Here is an 18,725-nt window from a genome sequence, read left to right on the forward strand (position 1 = left end):
ATGAATGTATATCAGCAGAAACCAGCTTGTAGAAGAAAGGTTATCATTTATTCTACAGTGTACATCAGTGTATTTTAATCTGGGTTTATGACACTCGCTCAGTGCGTCACATGACACATTTTCCGATCATGTCAAACACATTTCCATTCACGCCCGGTGTAATGCACACATTGTTTGACATAACGGGATTTTAGTCCAGAGGAAGTTACAGATGAATGACCAGGGATATTCACAGTGAGGGAAAGGAAATAATATCAATGACTAAAAGAAAGTTGTCTCTTTTTTTTCTAAATCATTGTTCACACAAACATAGAGGAAATCAAAAAGAGGCGTTCTATTACATTCATGTAACCAGTGAATGGAAAATGTGAGTGAGAATTTATCTTTAATGAACAACCAGTTCTTCGAGGAACAAACCGGTTTGACCTCCATTATTTTGCTGTTCTTCAATAACACCACACAAAATTTTGTTAACAGGAGCAAACTGGCAACCTCTAGCAGCTGATGAGGTTTCTAGTAGAGGCAGGGGGTGTGTGATTGGCTGAGAGGTGATGGCAGATAACTCTTGGCAACACCACTTTAATACTTTACAATAAAAAGGGACATCATGCCATGAATTAAAAACATCTACAAAATGATTTATTCAATTAAGAACAATAAAATCTTATTTTGGGACAATCACAATTACAGGCACAATCACATATTCTGCACAATTTATTTGTGTATTGATTTCATAATGAGGTAACATTTAACACTCAGGGCTCAGTGAGAGCTGTATATAATTATTTGCCCGACAACAACGACGACTATACAGACAATAGAAAACTTGTGCATTTTTTCTGTGGACATTAAATAAATACAATTTGTATAATAGTTTGCTTTGTAAGTAGTTCATCTCAGCCTCATTTATTCCAGCTGTGATGTGATGCCAGAATGCTGAGTCTCAATACAGGAAGTGAAACATGACAGATTAAAGGCTGTTCACAGGTCCAGAGAGCCGTTGTTGCATACAGTATGTGAGGCAAGTTGTATAAACCCTTCTGTGGCTCCAGAGGGGGCAAACTGCTTCAACTGTTGGTCGAGTTGCATCGTGGGTAATACAGGCACCAGGTTTTGAGGAGGGAAGTTTGGAGAATGCATGGAATAGAAAAAGAACATGTCTTTGGTTTTATTACATCAGTTTTGACACTTCTCTCAACTTAACATGAGGAATCTTGAGGGCGATGCACAATTTGTGGCTTATATACAGTGCATACTAATATTTGCCAGAGTCAGGATAGGAGGGGTACATTGTGTGTGCTTCATAGGCAGGTGGTGGATCCACAGGTTGGGGTGCTACTTGTAATCGTGGTACAGGTTGTTGTCCTGGTGCCGGTGGTTGTCGTAATGCCATGCTCCCGAGTGCTTGATCTGGGCTCCTGAAAGCCTCAAATCCAAAGCCAGCGGATGGAGGTGGTTGTTTCTCAGTAGGAACCTCAAAGGCAGGTAGGACGACTATCGGGAACTTGATCTCTGGGTTCGAAGCACATTTTATATTCAGATGTATCTGAGGAAAATCGCATTATTGACGTTAATGTTAAAAGTTGTTGTTTGATGTCCACTCTGGTTTACTGTAGGTTCTATCTGGTTGATTTGGGTGAGCTCATCAGTATTCATTAGCATTTAAGTTTATTTGTACTCTGCATCTGCAAGAATGTGTCAGACAGAGATAATCAAGCATATAATCAGAAGAAAAGACCATCATGTAATGCAGTTTACCTTCAGCCTGTACTCCAACTTGAAGATAGAGCAGTTCAAGATGGAGGGAGGCAGTTCCCTGGGGATGGTGATCACCTGGGTCACAGTCTTATTGCTGGAAGGTGCAATAGCCTCGATCTTCTCCTTAAGGATCTTATTTGTGCAAACTTTCCTATGACCCTGGGCAAAGTAACTCTTCTTCTCATACAGCAGGAATTTGGGCTTCACTGGACGAGTCGAGTGGTTCCTGATCTCGACTTTGACTTGGAGATCCTTGCCTTGAAAACGCAGGGGGAAAACAAGCATGTCAATTTCCCAAACCAATCATTTGTATTTCAAAGAGGCTGAACTGAAGCTGAGTGTGTACGAGACACCACTGTGATATGGTCAGTCAAGCTTCTTGTTCGCTTTTGAAATCTTGCACCTGGAAAACTTTCAAGTCGGAAGTTGGACATTTCAGCTAGGACATTCCCTTGATGACATAAGGGATGTTGTCCAGTCACTCAACAAGTAAAGACAGTGAATAAAAAAGCCGTCAGGGGCAAGATTTCCTCGACCAAAAGACTATTTTTAGATAGGTGGAAACAGGTTAAGGAAGAGGAAAGTGTTGGATTACATGAGGGAGGTGTGTGAGAGGTGATGCAATAGTAGAAAGCCTTCAGGAGCAGGATTTACTCTTCCATACTAGATTAATACCTTGCTTGTATCCCATGCACTTGGTGTGAACATCCATCCAAACCTTCCCAGAGCCAAAAACCGAGAGAGATTTATCCTTGGAACCATACTGAGGTTCCTAAAAGAACATCAACACAGTCAGATAATTGCCCTTTCTGCTTAGATGACTTTCAGTTCTAAATGATGAGATTAATGATTTCTTACCATAAGTCCAGGAATGTCCATGTCTGCTTTGGGCACAAATGTGAAGTGAGTTTTGGCCTTTATCGTCAGCTTCATTGACTGTTTCAGCTCCGCCTTCAACTTGTGAACAACTCTGCCCACACTGTCTTTGAAAGATGATGGGATTTTCCTGTGAAGTACAACAACAGAAAATAAATTTGACTGAAGCGAAGCATCAATCGAAAGAAAACAATGAAGTGAGGAATGGTCACCTGTCAGGAATTTTGAAGGAAAAAGGAAACACATGTCTTCCTTTCCCGATGACTTCAGTGCCTGGAACAGAACGAATCGTTAATCCTTGAACAGTTTATCAATAATGGCTCTTTAGTTCAAAGGCATTGTATTAGCTTCGATGTATGATATGACCGAATCAATTGAATACATTACCATCTTCTCTTGCCTCTCTTAACATATAATGTTTCACATCATAGTATTTCTCATTAGCCCAGTACACATAATGCGCATATTGCCCGTAGTGTTCATGCCAGAGAACCTGGGCTCGTCCTTGTGCTATGAAAATAAGCGACTGGATCTTAGTTTCCTTAGAAGTCTCCACGATGACCCTTCCACTGATGGTATCTCCATTTGTGAAGGTGTTCTTGCTGTTGATAGCATCATATTCAATTGAGAAATTGTTGATGGTCATTCTCCAAAAAGAAAAACACAGTGAGCAAATCAAAATCTCCTGTGAAACCAAGAGGAAGCTCAAAGCCTTTTCAACGCCGAAGCACGCTTTTCGACACTGTTTATATCCAAACTCAGGCATCCAAATCTTGTCAAGCCTGTTTTTCAAACCACAGGTCACGAGAGAGAGGAGCGCATGCAAACACAAAGACAAGGAAAATAATCCAGCCCCTAGAACTAACCACAGTTCAGTAGAGGGTTTAAAAACAGCGTCTTAGTATGAATTGGATGGTAAAGTCAAAGCAAGTTATCACATTGCAGCTGAATAGCAGTCTCTCTGATAGCAACCTCAGTGTTACCTGTAATTGAACCTGGTTTTATGGCCGTCACGTGCTTCACTTTCTCAATGTGTCACATGACATATTTTCCGATCGTGTCACTTTACCTGCATCCAGTGGGAAAATCGCAGGTGATGTTTGACATCACGGAATTTTATTCTGAAACGGGAACGTGAATGATGCAATGACCAGAGGAAAGTTGTTTCACCTGCTCTGACCAGCATGACTCATCTCTACTAAATCAATCAATCTTGGCTGAATAGTCAGAGGTGCTGGTGATCAAGGACTGTCTTTATATCATCAAACTCAAAGAAGAACGCAGGTGCTTCTAAAGGAGAGAAAAAAACAAAAAACAAACTCCAGGCACTGAAGGAACAGCAACACATGTACTTCAATAAGATATAAAAAGCATTTATTCAAAACATGGCTGCCTACAGATCAATTAAACAGTGACTAGTTGTCGGGGTACAAAATGGTGGCCGAAGTTCAAGCAAACATTTTATAACCTTGGTTGATTGAGGTAACGCTGGTGGTTAGTGCAAGATAACACGCCTCTGCAAGTGTTAAAAAATATCCTCTTTTAAAATGGCAAACAACCAAACCAACAAACAGCTGCATCAAGTGTAACAATTGTAATGATAAAAAAAAACCACTAAAATTGTAATCCATGGATTCCATTCTCTAGCACAGGAGGGGCGCTTCGAAATACTCCTCCCCTCACCCTGCCAGGAAACACAGAGGGTTGTCCTCCAGAGCTTGGTTTGTCCCTTCTTGGCTACTGTAGAAACGCGGTGGCGCAGATCATACAGAAAGTACCACGGAACTATCTGAAACAGGACAGCTGTTTTTTCATGACATCCTGCCTGTTTTCAACAATATTTACGACTCTTTTCTTCTCACTAGACACACGGATGTAACCGCATTGTTCTTCCCTCTGCAAAAATACTGCCGCGGATATCTGAAATTCAGCAAGGATCCCTTCTTCACCACTATTCGTAACGGAGATTATTACAGAAATGACGCGACACAGTTTACCATCACTGTCCCAATACATAACAGTGCTTGATTATTGGACAAAAATGGACCATATGAAATGACATGGCAGCAATAAATATACTGTTGCTGTAACCACAAAGCATATAAAAATAAAGCCTACATAAAGCCCTAAATAGTAAAAAAAAAAAAAGCTATTTCTCATACTAGCATCGTGAGAAATATCAAAGTATCTTCAGTCTAATTACTAAACTCTATTGCCAGAATCTGTCATAGTGGGGTACATTCCATATGCATCATAGGGAGGTGGGGGGTCCAAAGGTTGGGGTGCTGCTGCTGGTGCTGCTGGTACGGTGCCCCAAGCTGAACTTGTGTTCCCTGACGGTGCGAATCCGAAGCCATAGGCAGCAGGTGGCGGAGCAGCAGCAGCAGCAGCAACCTGAGCGGCCGGCAAGATGATGATGTTAAATTTGATCTCTGGGTCTGTGGCATATTTCACATCGAGGTAGACCTGTGGAAAACATGGTTGACGTTATATTGCTGGAGTTACGCTTTTTCTTCTTTATGTCAGCATGATTACACCACATTGACAAATCCAGTGCGTGTGTTTAAAGCATAACTGAACCCCTTAGGAAAACACCATGGACAATGGGAAAAGGATGGGTTACAAGCCTTCAGGATCTGCGAAGTGCAGCTGTCGGATATCAAACAAGTCCCCCCTTCCTAACCCTAACCCTTGACTTGTTGGGTGACATAAGAAACAGGGCCTGCAGTCATACAGATGCTTACCCTGACTCTGTACTCTGCTTTGAGGATGCTGCAGTTGAGGATGGAGGGCTCCATGTCATGTGGGATGGTGATGACTCTTGTAACTTTTTCACTAGCAGAAGGAGGGATGGGCTCTCCCACCTCTTTCAGGAGGTCTTTAGTATCGAGCCGTCTCCTCCCTTGTGCAAAGAAGCTATGCTTGCGGTACAAACAGTACTTGGGCTTGATTGGACGGGACGAGTTGTTCTGAATGCAGGCTACAACCTTCACTCCCTCTCCTGCAAAACAGACCGGCCATGTCAAAACGAGCCTTGCTATGAGAGAAATGAGTGTCAGTATCAGCTGGAGGGAAACTCACCTTGACGGAAACCTGTTTTTTCAAGATCCACATCCATGGCTACTGTTCCTGAGTTGAAATGCTTCATTTTCTTATCCTTAGTCTCGTGCTGCGGTTCCTGAAAGAGTTAAAGGTATGGAAGGAGGGCTACCAACACACACACCCCTCTTTTTTCCCCTATTGGAATGCCAGGTATGAAGATGTGTATCAGCACATACCATTAGCTGAGGGTCGGCGCTCATGTCTGCGTTCGACACAAAGTTGAGCTTCACTGTGTCCGTCTTGTCAATCCTCAGTGATCGGCTCAGCCTGGCTTCCAGCGAGTACACAATTTTACCAACAGAGCCCTTGAAGGAGGAAGGCATCTCCCTAAAGCGCAAACACATGAGAAAAGATGTATGGGATTTTTTTTTTTTTTTTTTTAATGCAAAGTTCACACGTGAAAGCAAACGCATGTTAATGTTTTATTCTAATGCGTAGGTACTATTTCCACTGTTTGAAAACCGAAAAAACTGTCCGAGTCCATCAAAAGAACAATTACTCACTGGAAAGGGATCTGGAAGGTGAATGGGTAAATGTGGACACCTGGAGGGAGAACATTGTTGTCTGAAAGGCAACAAGAAGTTATAAGGTTATTAGGTTGAACATCTGTTTATTTCACAGCCGTTTGAACTTTTCGAGTGTGAACAAGCCCTTTGAAATGTCAGGACCTCCCGCAGGCAGAGACAGAACGGTGAAAGACTTACATGTCTCTTCGCTCTGGGTTGTCAGCAGCACTCGGTCGTCATCTGCCGGAGAGAAAAAAAACAACGTGTGGAATTGACTGCAACTAGCATTGGTTGCTTGAGCTATTGAACTATAGAAAACGTCAGAAAATATGAGTTCCATAAACACAAGATGACGTCCAAACACACCGACGGAGTTCAGTTTACGATCACAGCAGCCAAGGCAATGAAAGGAATCCTCAGAGCTGAGAGGCTGGGAAAAGACATACTGTTGGCGCTCCTGCATGAAAAACGACTTAAACACTGATCAATCATCAGAACATTTCCCGCCTGATCATTTCATCTCCGCTCGTTTGAGATCATGTCAGAGTTTTGCATGATTTTGTGTCCAGATGAAAAGTAATTGTGACTGAAATCTTAGTAAGGTACGTTGGTTGTGGTTGTGAGGGGCTTTGTCTGGGTCATCTGCAGCCGTGGAAGAAATATTCAGATCATTTTGTTTCTGCTAGTAAAAATACTGACATAATAAATTCAGAATACTGTGTTAAAAGTGCTGCAATTGTTGGTAACATTGATAAAATCAATGAAAATGAACTTACTCTGTAACCTTTACCCCAGGAAGGCTTGCATAATGAGATCCCGTGGCCCTGCCTTGCTCTCAGTTTGTGTGGATTGTATGGCCTCTACATACTGAATGTTTGACGGCTGACACTCACAAGCAGTTCAAATGCTGACTTTACTTTGAATGACTTGAAGCTGTAATATGCCACTGACAATTATTGAGAGATGCTCCCACAGCAAAAGTGACCCACATCTGTGCGCAAAATACAGCTGTGACTGTGACTCTTCGATCATTAAAATAATTGAAGTTATTTTAAAGGAAAAGCAGCAAATTGTTGTATTCGAGAAGCTGGAACCATGAAATGTTTTCACATGAAAAATGTCTTAAATGATGATTGAAATAGTTCCCATTAGATTTTCTGTCAAACGACCATTTGATTAATCAACTTCTCATTTCAGCGGCACTTGTTCAAACTGTTGGATAGCTTAATTTATGACAAAACATCTTATTTCATAAACGCTTCATATGTTTAGAATGTAAAAACCTGGTATAAAGGAACCAAAGTACATTTACTCAAACACAAGCTTGAGGTATTTGTACTTAATGTGAGTATTCCCATTTTCTGATTTAAACTTTATACTTCCACTCCACTACATCTACTTGATAATTTTAGATACTAGTTACATTGAAAACTGCATCAGAACCAAAAGTAGAAAGTGTTTAAATCAATTTTTATTCATCAGCAATCACACTTTTATAAAAACACTGAAAAAACTGCTAATGTCAGATCTGATCCTCGTATATACACACATACATGTGAATATATTTACTGCAAAATGGCACTTTTACTAGTATGTCTGATACTAAATGATTTCACTGCCAGAAATGTACTTCTGATACTTCAGTACAGCTAATACCATATTCTCTAATACTTTCCATACCTTTACTTTTTCTCAAGTGTGACCTTTGGGTACTTTTTCACAACAACTGTTAGTGGACTACTCAAGCTGTCAGACACATGCCATGGAGTAACAAGTACAGTGTGGCCCTGTGAGATGCAGTGACGAAAGGAAGAAGACGACTCAACCACAAGTTCCTCAAATGTGTACTTGGGTATAAAGCACTCGAGTAAGCGCACTCGTAGGGCTGCATTCAAACACCGTGTCATCACAGTCAGTCATGTGTGGGCTGCTGTGTGTGAGGGGCAGGAAGGCAGACAGACGACCCCTCCCCCCCCTCCCAACCACACAACAAATCAGTCCAAGCTGCAGGGGGGAAGCTGGCAGCGGCTTGTGCAGTGAACAACTATCAGAGCACTTAAATGCACTGGACATCTGACACACGAGTCATCACCCATCGTCACCTCTGTGCTGCATCTCACCCTCCGCGTCACGCCTCATCTGTTTCGTGGAGTCCATGCCTTGTTTACAAACACACTCAAGTCGCGTCCGAACACCCAGAGCGCCAACATCGTGTCGTTTATCAACACTGTGCTCTGGGGCGAACCCACTCACCTTTGCGGTTTTTGTCTTGGATTAAGTAGTGCTTGATGCTGAAGTACTTATCCTTGGACGAGTACACGACAGTGACTTGGCCGTGCCTCTCCGACCACAGCACGCTGGCCTTCCCCTTAAACTTCACCAGCAGGGAGTCCACCTCGCAGTCCTTGGCCACCTCCAGCGTCACCTGGCCCGACACGCTGTCCCCGCTGGTGAACGTGTCGCTCTCATTGATCGGGTTGTACGTGACTTTGAGGCTCTTGACGGTGCCCGGCATGTTGCTGTTGATACGCGGAAAACTCAGTAGGAAACAAGACCTGGAGTGATTATCTCAGAGGGGAGGACGCAGACCCGCCTACCACCAGACTGGCCCACACCCTCTTAGTGCCTCGGCATGTTTGGCTCGGGGTTGAGGGAAAAGAGGGTGTATCCTATTTATCTTAAATTGCACCCACGTTTCCCCCACCCCTCTTCGCGGAGAGACGCGAGGAAACCACGGGAGGAACGAGGACATGTGTTTTGAGAGGAATGGGACGCAGCCTGGACCGCCGCCCTTTTTTCCTCCTTCATCCACTCTCTCGGGGAGGCGTGTTATTTATTGCGTGTGCACGCAGCTCACGTGTCACGAGCCCCCTCAGGCCTGTCCCGTTGTCAGAGCTCTCAAAAGTTAACCACGTAACTTTCAGTGGAGGTGTGTAACTCAGTATCCACGTTTACTCGAGTACCTTCAGGTTTGGGCTACACAAAAAAGTTACAAAAGTTTTTTCCAGAGTACACTTGTTGTTTACATTAATGCAAAGTCATCTTACTGATATGTGTTTCCTCTCTTGTCAAGTTACATCACTCTCATATTGTGATACTTGGATTTTGTTGTTGTTGTTTTGTTTTTTTAACAGGCATTTCATTGTTTTCAGAAAGTGTTTTCAAAGTAGATTCGAGGCACATGTTCTTCACACAAGTTCATTATATGTAACTTTCTACTCCTGGTATTTACTTTTTACTCCACTACATTTATCTGACAGCTGTACTTAGTTACTTTTCAGACTACACCTTTTCATACCCCTCCTGTCCCCAAAGAAACCTTGAATCTCAAAAACATGCTGATGAACAATGTCTCTAATAAACTGAAGGACAAGGTGTTCCTTTATGCGCTGAGAAAATGAATAAACCATTTAAAGCTCTTCTTGGATCAGCTGGAAAATGCCCCAAAATGTTATGCTTATGCTAAATGCTTATTTAAAACAAATCATAAACGATGAAGGAGTAATAACATTGATGATTTTTTTTATGTACGTGCAAAGAATATCAACCCTTTTTTTCATTTTAAATAGGAAATTTAAATAATCCGTCTTCGGAAAAATCTACTCTCAAAATAACCCAGAAAGTGTTTTCAGTTCAAAAGCTACATTTAACAAAATATATGGCAAGCCTTTTTTTATGCAGGACCAGAAAACTTCTAGATGTGACAGAACTACATTAATGCTACACAGAACAAAGCATGTGGTTGCAAGAAAGTAAAAACTAGTGGAGATTATAGTGTCAGTCTGTTGTTTGAAAATGACTTGATTCTTCGTTCTGTTAAATAAAAAAAAATGACTTCCTCTTATTAATGTGATTACTGTAACCATTCAGCAACAAGTGTTTCAATGGATGAATGTTGCCAAGTTTTCTTTAGGGTCTCTTGGATGTTCAGGACAAATTTCAGGGGGAAAAAAAGCAACTGGTGAATCTTAGAATAGACACTCCAGAACCATTCCAGAGGATCGGACTTCATAAGTTCATATACGTAAGTTAAGAAGTATCTGGAGTATAGTTGTAGGATTTAACAAGGTCCCACGAATTTAAGAGAATATTCAGCATGGTTTGTTTTGTTTTGTTTTGTTTTTTTTCAACTGGGAGACCCTGGGTGAGTTTGGGTACATGGTAGTACGGACAGCACAGTACAGGATATTATGTGCTGATGTGACTTCTTGCCTCTCTGTCCCACCTCCACAAACCAATTCATTGCCACACTCTCTTTGTACAACAGATGCCCCCTGACCTCATCTCCTTTTTGACTGGGGAAAAAAAGTTTTTTAAACTGATTCTGACTCCTCTCCAACATAAATACAAAGTGGAAAAAAACACATTTTTGGTAACTCATGTTTTTAATAGTTCCATTCTAATGGACACAGGGTCCGAAGGGGTTAAAAAGTCAGTAAAAAGCCCTTTTAACGCAGAGACTCTGCATTGTCGCTGCAACAAAGGCTCGCTTTTATGCCAGATGACAAGGTGGAATATTGGCACGAGATTCCTGCCTTAGTATTGTGCTTCATGCATGACTGACAATGGAAAACGCTGCTCTAAATCCTGACAGGTTTAGATTAGTTTAAAGGCCCCGTGTGTGGGATCTGGTTGCACCCCTCTTGTCTCATTGTCCCCAAAGGAAACTGTGAAAAATGCCAAACACTCACCAGCATACATGCCAACTGTTGCGATATTGGTTCAAAATACTCCTTTTTTCACCGGTATTTAACTATTTGGTTTGTTTATTCTGAGCTGCAGCAGAAACATTACGGGGCTATGTGGTGGACTCTGTGACGGGGCCCCGTTTCATCTGTGTATATGACGAGTACACCTCAACAGTGACCATAACTCAGTCAACCTTTTGCTGACACTGTCAACAAAGCCCCAACATGCAAAATTCCTTATGGTAGGAGTTACAGGACTGTCGTTATGTCATCAGAGTGTCATCTGAGCCACGAGGCCACCTGACTCTCTGACAGCGCGCTGTTTATGACTGTTGTTGGATATCGTCATTATGAAGGTTTGTAGCAAACATTTATTACGCGCTGCATGCTGTGATTATGAAAAACCAAGACATGTAAATAATATAAATACTACTGAATACTATCAGACTTACAAATATGGATCAAACATAGCAAAACATTGTAAGCACAACGGAACATTTACAATTCTTTCCATCAACTATCTTAAGTACGGCCGTTATCACCTAGTGTGTCTTTTGACCCTCGTTTGATCATTAGGGACATGAGCCCAATCTCATGAACTATGACCACAGCCAGCATGTGACTCAGTGAGATTTTATTTTCCAGTGGAAGGAAAAATACACCTGTCAAATGTTCAGTAGAGTTTGACAGCATCTTGTAATATAGATATAGCTATAGTCGTTGACCCATTTAGGTGGGCGCCTTACACAATGTGCGTTTGACATCATTCCATTTGTGATTTTTACCATCTTTATATTTTTAAATGAAGATATAGTTCAAGGGAGAATAATTAATATCATTGTATGATTATGAAGTGTGTTTGCAGCTTTTTGAATATTTCCTATTTTCATTTTCATTAACTCTGTTCCTTATAAGAGGCTGTTTGTCAGAACCCGTATCTTTATTCATGGTAATGAGTCCCATATATTGCAGCTGGTGGCAAAGAGGTTGGATTCCATATTGTAAAAATCCATCTGGTTTTCAAAGTACACTTTAGTCAGAGTGTGAGTTAAAACTGTGTTTCTCTGTATGGTGCTGTGAGGTCTCTGGAATAAAAGATTTTGCAAAAGAGACATGTTATTTTGGCAGAGTAGTATTTATTCTACATGTTCAAGAAGCAGGCAAAGCAAATATGTACATATTATTTCTGACATAACCTACAAAATGTCAGTGTTTGTCACTAAACACAAGCTCAAGTAGAGAAAGTAATTCACTGGCATTTAAATCATCCCAGGGATCAACTCCTTTATTCCTACTCTTGAGATTCTTATAGTTATCACAAATCTTCTAAAAAGACAAATCTTTAAATTGTCATTGTTCTTGCCGTTTGGCCTGGACAACAGGGACTAAGCAAAAATCGACACTGTAATTGATACTGCAACACTGTAGTCCCTGATTTGAAGTCATGTGTCATACTGTGAATTTACACCATCCAAATCTATATTTGATCTTCTATGATTTTTCATTGAAATCACTCAGGCGGGGGTACGTCCTGTATGTCTCATAGGGTGGAGGTGGAGCAAAAGGGCCACAGGCTGTTTGGTTTTGGAAGAAGCCGGTTCCTCCCGGCATGTCTGAGCCTGCAACTGCATAGCCTTCAGATCCGTAGGTTGGATAAGCAGGAAGATGTTCCCCGTCAGGACCCTGTAAAGCGGGCAGGATGACCACGGGGAACTTGATCTCGGGGTCTGAAGCGTACTTGACATCCAGATAGACCTGTGGTGGGAAAGTAGTCAGCATCACTTATCGGACACACAGACATGCTGGCATGTTTTGTGGAGTGAGATACACACCCTGAGTCTGTACTCCACTCTGAGGATGATGCAGTTTAAGATGGACACACACGTGTCAGGAGGGATGGTGATGACCCTGGTGACAGTCTGACCTGCAGAAGGTGGGATGGGGTCGCCCACCTCCTTCAGGATGTCTTTGGTTTGGACTTTCCTCTTCCCCTTCGCAAAGTAGCTACACTTCTTGTACAAACAGTACTTGGGTCTTATATCACGAGACGACTTGTTGTGAATAGATGCCACAACCTTTATGCCTTCTCCTGTGAAACAAAGCAGCACATAATACACAATGCTTGTAATCACAGCACATTGAATATCCCATGACTGCACACATGAGTGACATACAGCAGTAACACCAGGCCGCGTACAATATCATACATTACAAAGGCCTACTGTTAACGTAAACCCCTGCATTAGTTGTAGATGCAACAAATTATAATATGTGCTGCGTCAGAAGGCAAAGTACTTGAATGGTCTTTCAAATCCTCTTCTGGACCACCAAGCCCTCCGGCTAGGTTTGCCAAACTATACAAACACCCCAAAGCAAATAAGCTAGCACCTCAATTAAAACTTACAATCATTCCATGCGTTGATCCCTCCAACTGAGAGAAGATATTGGGACAATCTCTTGGCCATTACAGTTGTTACATGCCTCATTTGCAGTTGTCTTAACTATGGACCACAACGCTTTTCTGTGAGCAAAGGGGCTTTGAGCTCTGCACACTTCAAGTGCAAACATTTTTTCTTTTGCTGCAGCACTGTTAAGATGCTCTGTGACATTAATGCTTGATTCAATAATGTCGGATCCATTTGGTCGAAAGTTACCTTGGTGGAAGCCCGTTCGCTCAATGTTTGCATCCATGCTCACTGTTCCTGACGCGAAGAGCCTCAGTTTCTTCTCAGTGATGTCCTGCTGCGGACTCTGACAGGCAAATGATAAATGACTTAGAGGTGGTGTTATTCTCATCAGTGTGGCAGTGTCACATAGCAAACAGACATGCATTTGTGAGTGTGCGTGTGTGTGTGTGTGTGTGTGTGTGTGTGTGTGTGTGTGTGTGTGTGTGTGTGTGTGTGTGTGTGTGCACTGTATGGCGGCTCGGTACCATCAGTGTCGGATCGCTGTTCAGGTTCCAGTTGTGACTGAGGGTGAACTTCTCCTTAACTCTGCTGTCTACTCTCATCGACCTGCTCAGGTTGGCCTCCAGCGTGTACACGATCTTTCCGTACGTGTCTTTGAAGGAGGACGGCAGTTCTCTTCATGTGAAGACAAAGACAATGTACAGAAGAGACTGGATGAGTGACAGTAATCCTCCTTCAGTGGCACCATAAGATTGTTTAAGGTTGATACTTACAAAGCATCAAGATAAACTACACTATAAAGCTACTCATGTCAAGTGGAAATTACAATTTGTTTATATCTTATGACAGATAATGTAGATCAGGGGTCACCAACACGGTGCCCACGGGCACCAGGTAGCCCCCAAGGACCACATGAGTAGCCCTCAGGCCTGTTCTAAAAATTAAAATTGAATATTGATATTATCTGTTTCCTACCTTGTTAAGTCATTGTTGATAATTATTGTGAGAAATCATTAACGTGATCAGTGTCTTCACATAGATGAGTAGCATTAATATTAATTAATATTTATATCATTAATAATCATATATAACTAAAGGCAAACTGAGCAAATTTGTTATTTCAGAAGAGTGTATCAAACTGGTAGCCCTTCGTATGACTCAGTATCCATGGAGTAGATCTCAGTTTCAAAAAGGTTGGTGACCCCTGATGTAGATGATGAATGATCAAAATGAAGAGATAATTCTACGTGTTGTAGAGACATACAATTGTTTTTTAGACTATGTTTAAAAGAAAACTCACTGTGCAGGGATCTGGAAGGTGAACGGGTACACATTGCAGCCCTGGCCAAGAGTTGTATTGCCTGAAAAGCAATAAAGTTACATAACTGAATATGGCAAAGTTTGTTTATCGTAAAGGTTTGTTTCTAGTTCTTAGACTACTCTTGTCCACTTTGACTGGAAAAGGTTAATGCAGAGCTAACACAGAAGGATACCATACTGCATGTCTTGTTGTATGTACAAACTCCCTTAATGCAGGATAAAAACAACACTGCTAGGTTAAATGTGAATGTCAGTAGTAAGTAGCTGACTTACCCTTGCCCTTCTCAATGACAAACTGCTTGATACTGAAGTACTTCACTTTGGCATAGTATGTTACGCTTTGTTTTCCATGCTGTTCAGTCCACTTGACCTCTGCTTTTCCTTTCAGCTTTATACAGAGTGAATCTATAGTGCATCTTTTCTCCATTTCCAGCGTAATTTGTCCTGTGATACAATCACCACTGGTGAAAATATTGCTTTTGTTAATGGGATTATATCCCACTGAAAAGCTTTTGACACTACTCGACATGATGACCAGCACAGCTGTAAGTAAGGCAAAGTGCCAGGTAAGACAGTGAGGACGGAAGTTTTATAAGCTGAGAGGTGGGAGGTGTGTCTGTGTGCAGATCAGATAATCAGATAATGTGAGCTGATCATGTTGCTGGAAATAATGAGTACATGGAATCAATGCTCTGGTTTCCAAGGTTAATTTATGTCTGGGTTTACAGCACAGTTGTTTAACAGAATGATTACTGTAACCTGGTGGGTAAACTACAGGTCACCAATTACTGAGGACTCATGACTCATGACTGTGTGTGTGTGTGTGTGTGTGTGTGTGTGTGTGTGTGTGTGTGTGTGTGTGTGTGTGTGTGTTGAGCCCTCTATAGTGAGATGATGTCATATTTGGCCGACAGGTATGACCACAGCCAGCATGTGACTCAATCGGATTTTATTTTCAATCGGAAAAAATACACTCGTCAAATGTCCAGGAGAGTTTGGTAACATCTTGGGACTGAAGGCTTATCTTTAGTTTGAATTGGTTTATATTCTTATTAACCATTATGCCATAAAGATTATGCATTAGAGTAGCTGGACTCAGAGGGGTGCCTTTGTTCCCTTACATGAGGATGTTTTTAATACAGATCTATTTCTACACTGTGATATTGTAGGCTATAATTGTATCACGCTTTTGAAAAAGAGATTGTCTAATACAACGTTATTATAGTTTCCAAAGTACAAATGTATTTATACAAGTCTTGTGTTGACACCAGAGAGACTGCAAACTGCATTTTGTCTGTGTGGCACTAGGTGATCTCTAAAACAAGGAACAGTAGATTGTGCACATTTGCATTGTATTGTTGATATTCAGGTGGCAAGCATAGCAAAATACACATTTGCCATGACATAATTTGCGACATGTCAGTATTCCTCATTAAACATAATATAAGATCAGGTAACGAAAGATTTTTTTTACAGACAACCAAATGATACAAGAGCTAATCAACTGCCTTCATCCCCACTCTGAAGATTCTCATTAATCCCAAATATTTTAGAAAAGACAAAACTTTGTGATGCCAAATCTATATTCGAGAGTCTATAATTTTTCAGTGGAATCTTTTAATACGGGGTACATCCCATATGCCTCATAGGGTGGAGGTGTAGCAAAAGGGCCAGAGGCTGGTGGGTTTTGTAGGAAGCTGGTTCCTCCTGGTATGTCCCCATCAGGACCCTGTAAAGCGGGCAGGATGACCACGGGGAACTTGATCTCAGGGTCAACAGCGTACTTGACATCCAGGTAGACCTGTGGTGGAGACATCATACTTGTTATAAGGATCATGCATCATAAAGACATGCTGACATATTTTGTGGAGAGAGATACACACCTTGAGTCTGTACTCCACTCTGAGGATGTCACAGTTTAAGATGGACACACACATGTCAGGAGGGATGGTGATGACCCTGGTGACAGTCTGATCTGCAGAAGGTGGGATGGGGTCGCCCATCTCCTTCAGTATTTTTTTGCGATCAAGTTTCCTCTTCCCCTTCGCAAAGTAACTAATCTTCATATACAACATGTACTTGGGCTTAATGTCACGGGACGATTTGTTGTTAATGGAGGCCACGACCTTTATGCCTTCTCCTGCGAAACAGAGAAGCATTTAGTATACAATCCCCCTAAACATGAGTGATGGACAGCAATAATCCTATACTGCATTCAATATTTGTGTTACAAAACTACAGCTGTTAACCTCTGCATTAGCTGGAGACACATGGCCAATTAACACCACTTCATTATTGACAGTATATAATGTTTTCAGAAGGCAATGAATTCAGTAATTTCAGATAATCCATTTGGTCAAAAGTTACCTTGGTGGAAGCCTGTTCGCTCAATATTTGCATCCATGCTCACTGTTCCTGATGAGAAGAGCTTCAGTTTCTTCTCAGTGATGTCCTGCTGTCGGCTCTGACAGGACACAATTTCATTATCTCAAGCACATTGCACAGGCACATTTATTATATATTGCACACGTCATGCACACCCAAGGACAGTTACTGTATATAATATGTTTAATTTATTAAAATAGTTTGTTATTATATTTTTCATTCAAATTGTTATTTTGTTCTTTCCAATATCTCTTTACTATTGTCTCTATTTTTTGAGACTTGGTCTTGTGCTGCTGCTTATTTCCCTCTCTACTGCTGTGTTATCTGCAAATTTCTACCAGGGGTGATCAATAAATAAACAGCTTATCTTTCTTAAATTAGCAGTTGCGTCAAAGTCAAACAGATTGGACATGCTTTTGTGCGTGTGTATGTACCATCAGTGATGGATCACTGTACAGCCTCTCATTGTGTCTGATGGTGAACTGCGTCTTAGCTTTGCTGTCCGCTCTCATCGACCTGCTCAGGTTGGCCTCCAGTGTGTACACGATCTTTCCGTATGTGTCTTGGAAGGAGGACGGCAGGTCTCTGCAAGATGTGGTGTAAAAAAAACAACAACATCGGCATTATGCTTGGATTGTCAAAAGCTGATTCTCAAAAAGCATCAAGAGGAACTACATGGTAAAGCAAAAGATTGTAGTATTACAGATGCTCGTTATTAATGTAAATGTTAAATGTGTGTAATGAAATGTAAAAAGAGAACAAACAATAATGTGTTTATGTTTAGAGGCACAAATATTTTTTTTTTAAAAAGCGAGACTCACTGTGCAGGGATCTGAAAGGTGAACGGGTAGACATGGCAGCCCTTGCTATTGATACTGCCTGAAAGACAATAAAGTGCTTTAATAAGGCTTCCATCAAGGTTTGGGAGAAAAAGTAAGAACAAGCCTCCTGTTTTAACCTGTGTTCACTATAAGTGTGAGTTGGTCACAAAGGCACAAAAAACATCTGCCCTCCTTTGACCTCCTGTGCATCCTTAAGTCTTAGCGCAGCAGGCTCCATGTCATGTTGCAGCAGGTTGCCTCAGTCATCATTGGTTCACCTACCTTTGCTCTCCTCAATGATAACTTGCTTGATGCTGAAGTACTTCTCTTTGGCATGGTAGGTTTTGCTTTTTTTCCCATCTGGTTCCACCCAGCTGACTTCTGCTTTTCCCTTAAGCTTAACACAGAGCGAATATATTTCGCACTCTTTTGCCAGCTCCAGTGTAATTTGCCCTGCAATGCAATCTCCACTGGTGAAAATATTGTTTTGGTTTATGGGGTTATATCCCACTGAAAAGCTCTTGATGGTACTTAACATGCTGATCACCGATCAAAGCTGTAAGTGAGGCCAGTGAGAACAGAGATTTTATATGCTGGTAGGTGTGTCAGAGACAGAGACACTAATAATTAATCCACAACATCAATAAGTGTTTGTCACTGATAAGAAACAGATGTCATAGTAGTTATGCTACTTCATAATGCATCAATTCACAGTCTAGAAATGTTGTATTTCATGGTGGAATGTGGGGACTGAATTGAGGAGTCTTACAGTCTATAGTCTGGTGGTACAGCCATGGATACTTCTGTACCGCTTGCCAGATGGGAGAATGGCGAGTGGACTGTTGTTCAGTGGTTCTGCAG

General features: G+C 41.5%; 4 protein-coding genes across 4 annotated transcripts; all 4 read right to left on the reverse strand.

The window, feature by feature from the left end:
* Nucleotides 1-617: 617 nt before the first annotated feature.
* LOC119018945 (arrestin domain-containing protein 3-like) lies at nucleotides 618-3,614 on the reverse strand. Its single transcript, XM_037097039.1, has 6 exons — nucleotides 3,022-3,614; nucleotides 2,847-2,907; nucleotides 2,617-2,764; nucleotides 2,434-2,530; nucleotides 1,759-2,015; nucleotides 618-1,546 (listed from the first exon to the last, which is right to left on the reverse strand). The coding sequence occupies exons 1-6, from the start codon at nucleotides 3,398-3,400 to the stop codon at nucleotides 1,256-1,258; spliced, it is 1,233 nt and encodes a 410-aa protein (XP_036952934.1). The 5' UTR covers nucleotides 3,401-3,614; the 3' UTR covers nucleotides 618-1,255.
* A 372-nt stretch (nucleotides 3,615-3,986) lies between these two features.
* Nucleotides 3,987-9,653, reverse strand: LOC119020152 (arrestin domain-containing protein 3-like). Its single transcript, XM_037099298.1, has 7 exons — nucleotides 8,496-9,653; nucleotides 6,441-6,482; nucleotides 6,240-6,300; nucleotides 5,913-6,063; nucleotides 5,716-5,812; nucleotides 5,379-5,635; nucleotides 3,987-5,100 (listed from the first exon to the last, which is right to left on the reverse strand). Exons 1-7 carry the CDS (start codon nucleotides 8,755-8,757, stop codon nucleotides 4,837-4,839), a joined length of 1,134 nt encoding a protein of 377 aa, XP_036955193.1. The 5' UTR covers nucleotides 8,758-9,653; the 3' UTR covers nucleotides 3,987-4,836.
* Nucleotides 9,654-12,046: 2,393 nt separating this feature from the next.
* On the reverse strand, nucleotides 12,047-15,225 carry LOC119018920 (arrestin domain-containing protein 3-like). Its single transcript, XM_037096950.1, has 6 exons — nucleotides 14,932-15,225; nucleotides 14,639-14,699; nucleotides 13,863-14,013; nucleotides 13,585-13,681; nucleotides 12,763-13,019; nucleotides 12,047-12,685 (listed from the first exon to the last, which is right to left on the reverse strand). The coding sequence occupies exons 1-6, from the start codon at nucleotides 15,185-15,187 to the stop codon at nucleotides 12,422-12,424; spliced, it is 1,086 nt and encodes a 361-aa protein (XP_036952845.1). The 5' UTR covers nucleotides 15,188-15,225; the 3' UTR covers nucleotides 12,047-12,421.
* Nucleotides 15,226-15,533: 308 nt separating this feature from the next.
* LOC119018921 (arrestin domain-containing protein 3-like) lies at nucleotides 15,534-18,408 on the reverse strand. Its single transcript, XM_037096951.1, has 6 exons — nucleotides 18,147-18,408; nucleotides 17,865-17,922; nucleotides 17,478-17,628; nucleotides 17,026-17,122; nucleotides 16,542-16,798; nucleotides 15,534-16,459 (listed from the first exon to the last, which is right to left on the reverse strand). Exons 1-6 carry the CDS (start codon nucleotides 18,400-18,402, stop codon nucleotides 16,253-16,255), a joined length of 1,026 nt encoding a protein of 341 aa, XP_036952846.1. The 5' UTR covers nucleotides 18,403-18,408; the 3' UTR covers nucleotides 15,534-16,252.
* Nucleotides 18,409-18,725: the final 317 nt, after the last annotated feature.

The sequence above is a fragment of the Acanthopagrus latus genome, chromosome 5, assembly GCF_904848185.1.
Source record: "Acanthopagrus latus isolate v.2019 chromosome 5, fAcaLat1.1, whole genome shotgun sequence".
Classification (NCBI taxonomy): domain Eukaryota; kingdom Metazoa; phylum Chordata; class Actinopteri; order Spariformes; family Sparidae; genus Acanthopagrus; species Acanthopagrus latus.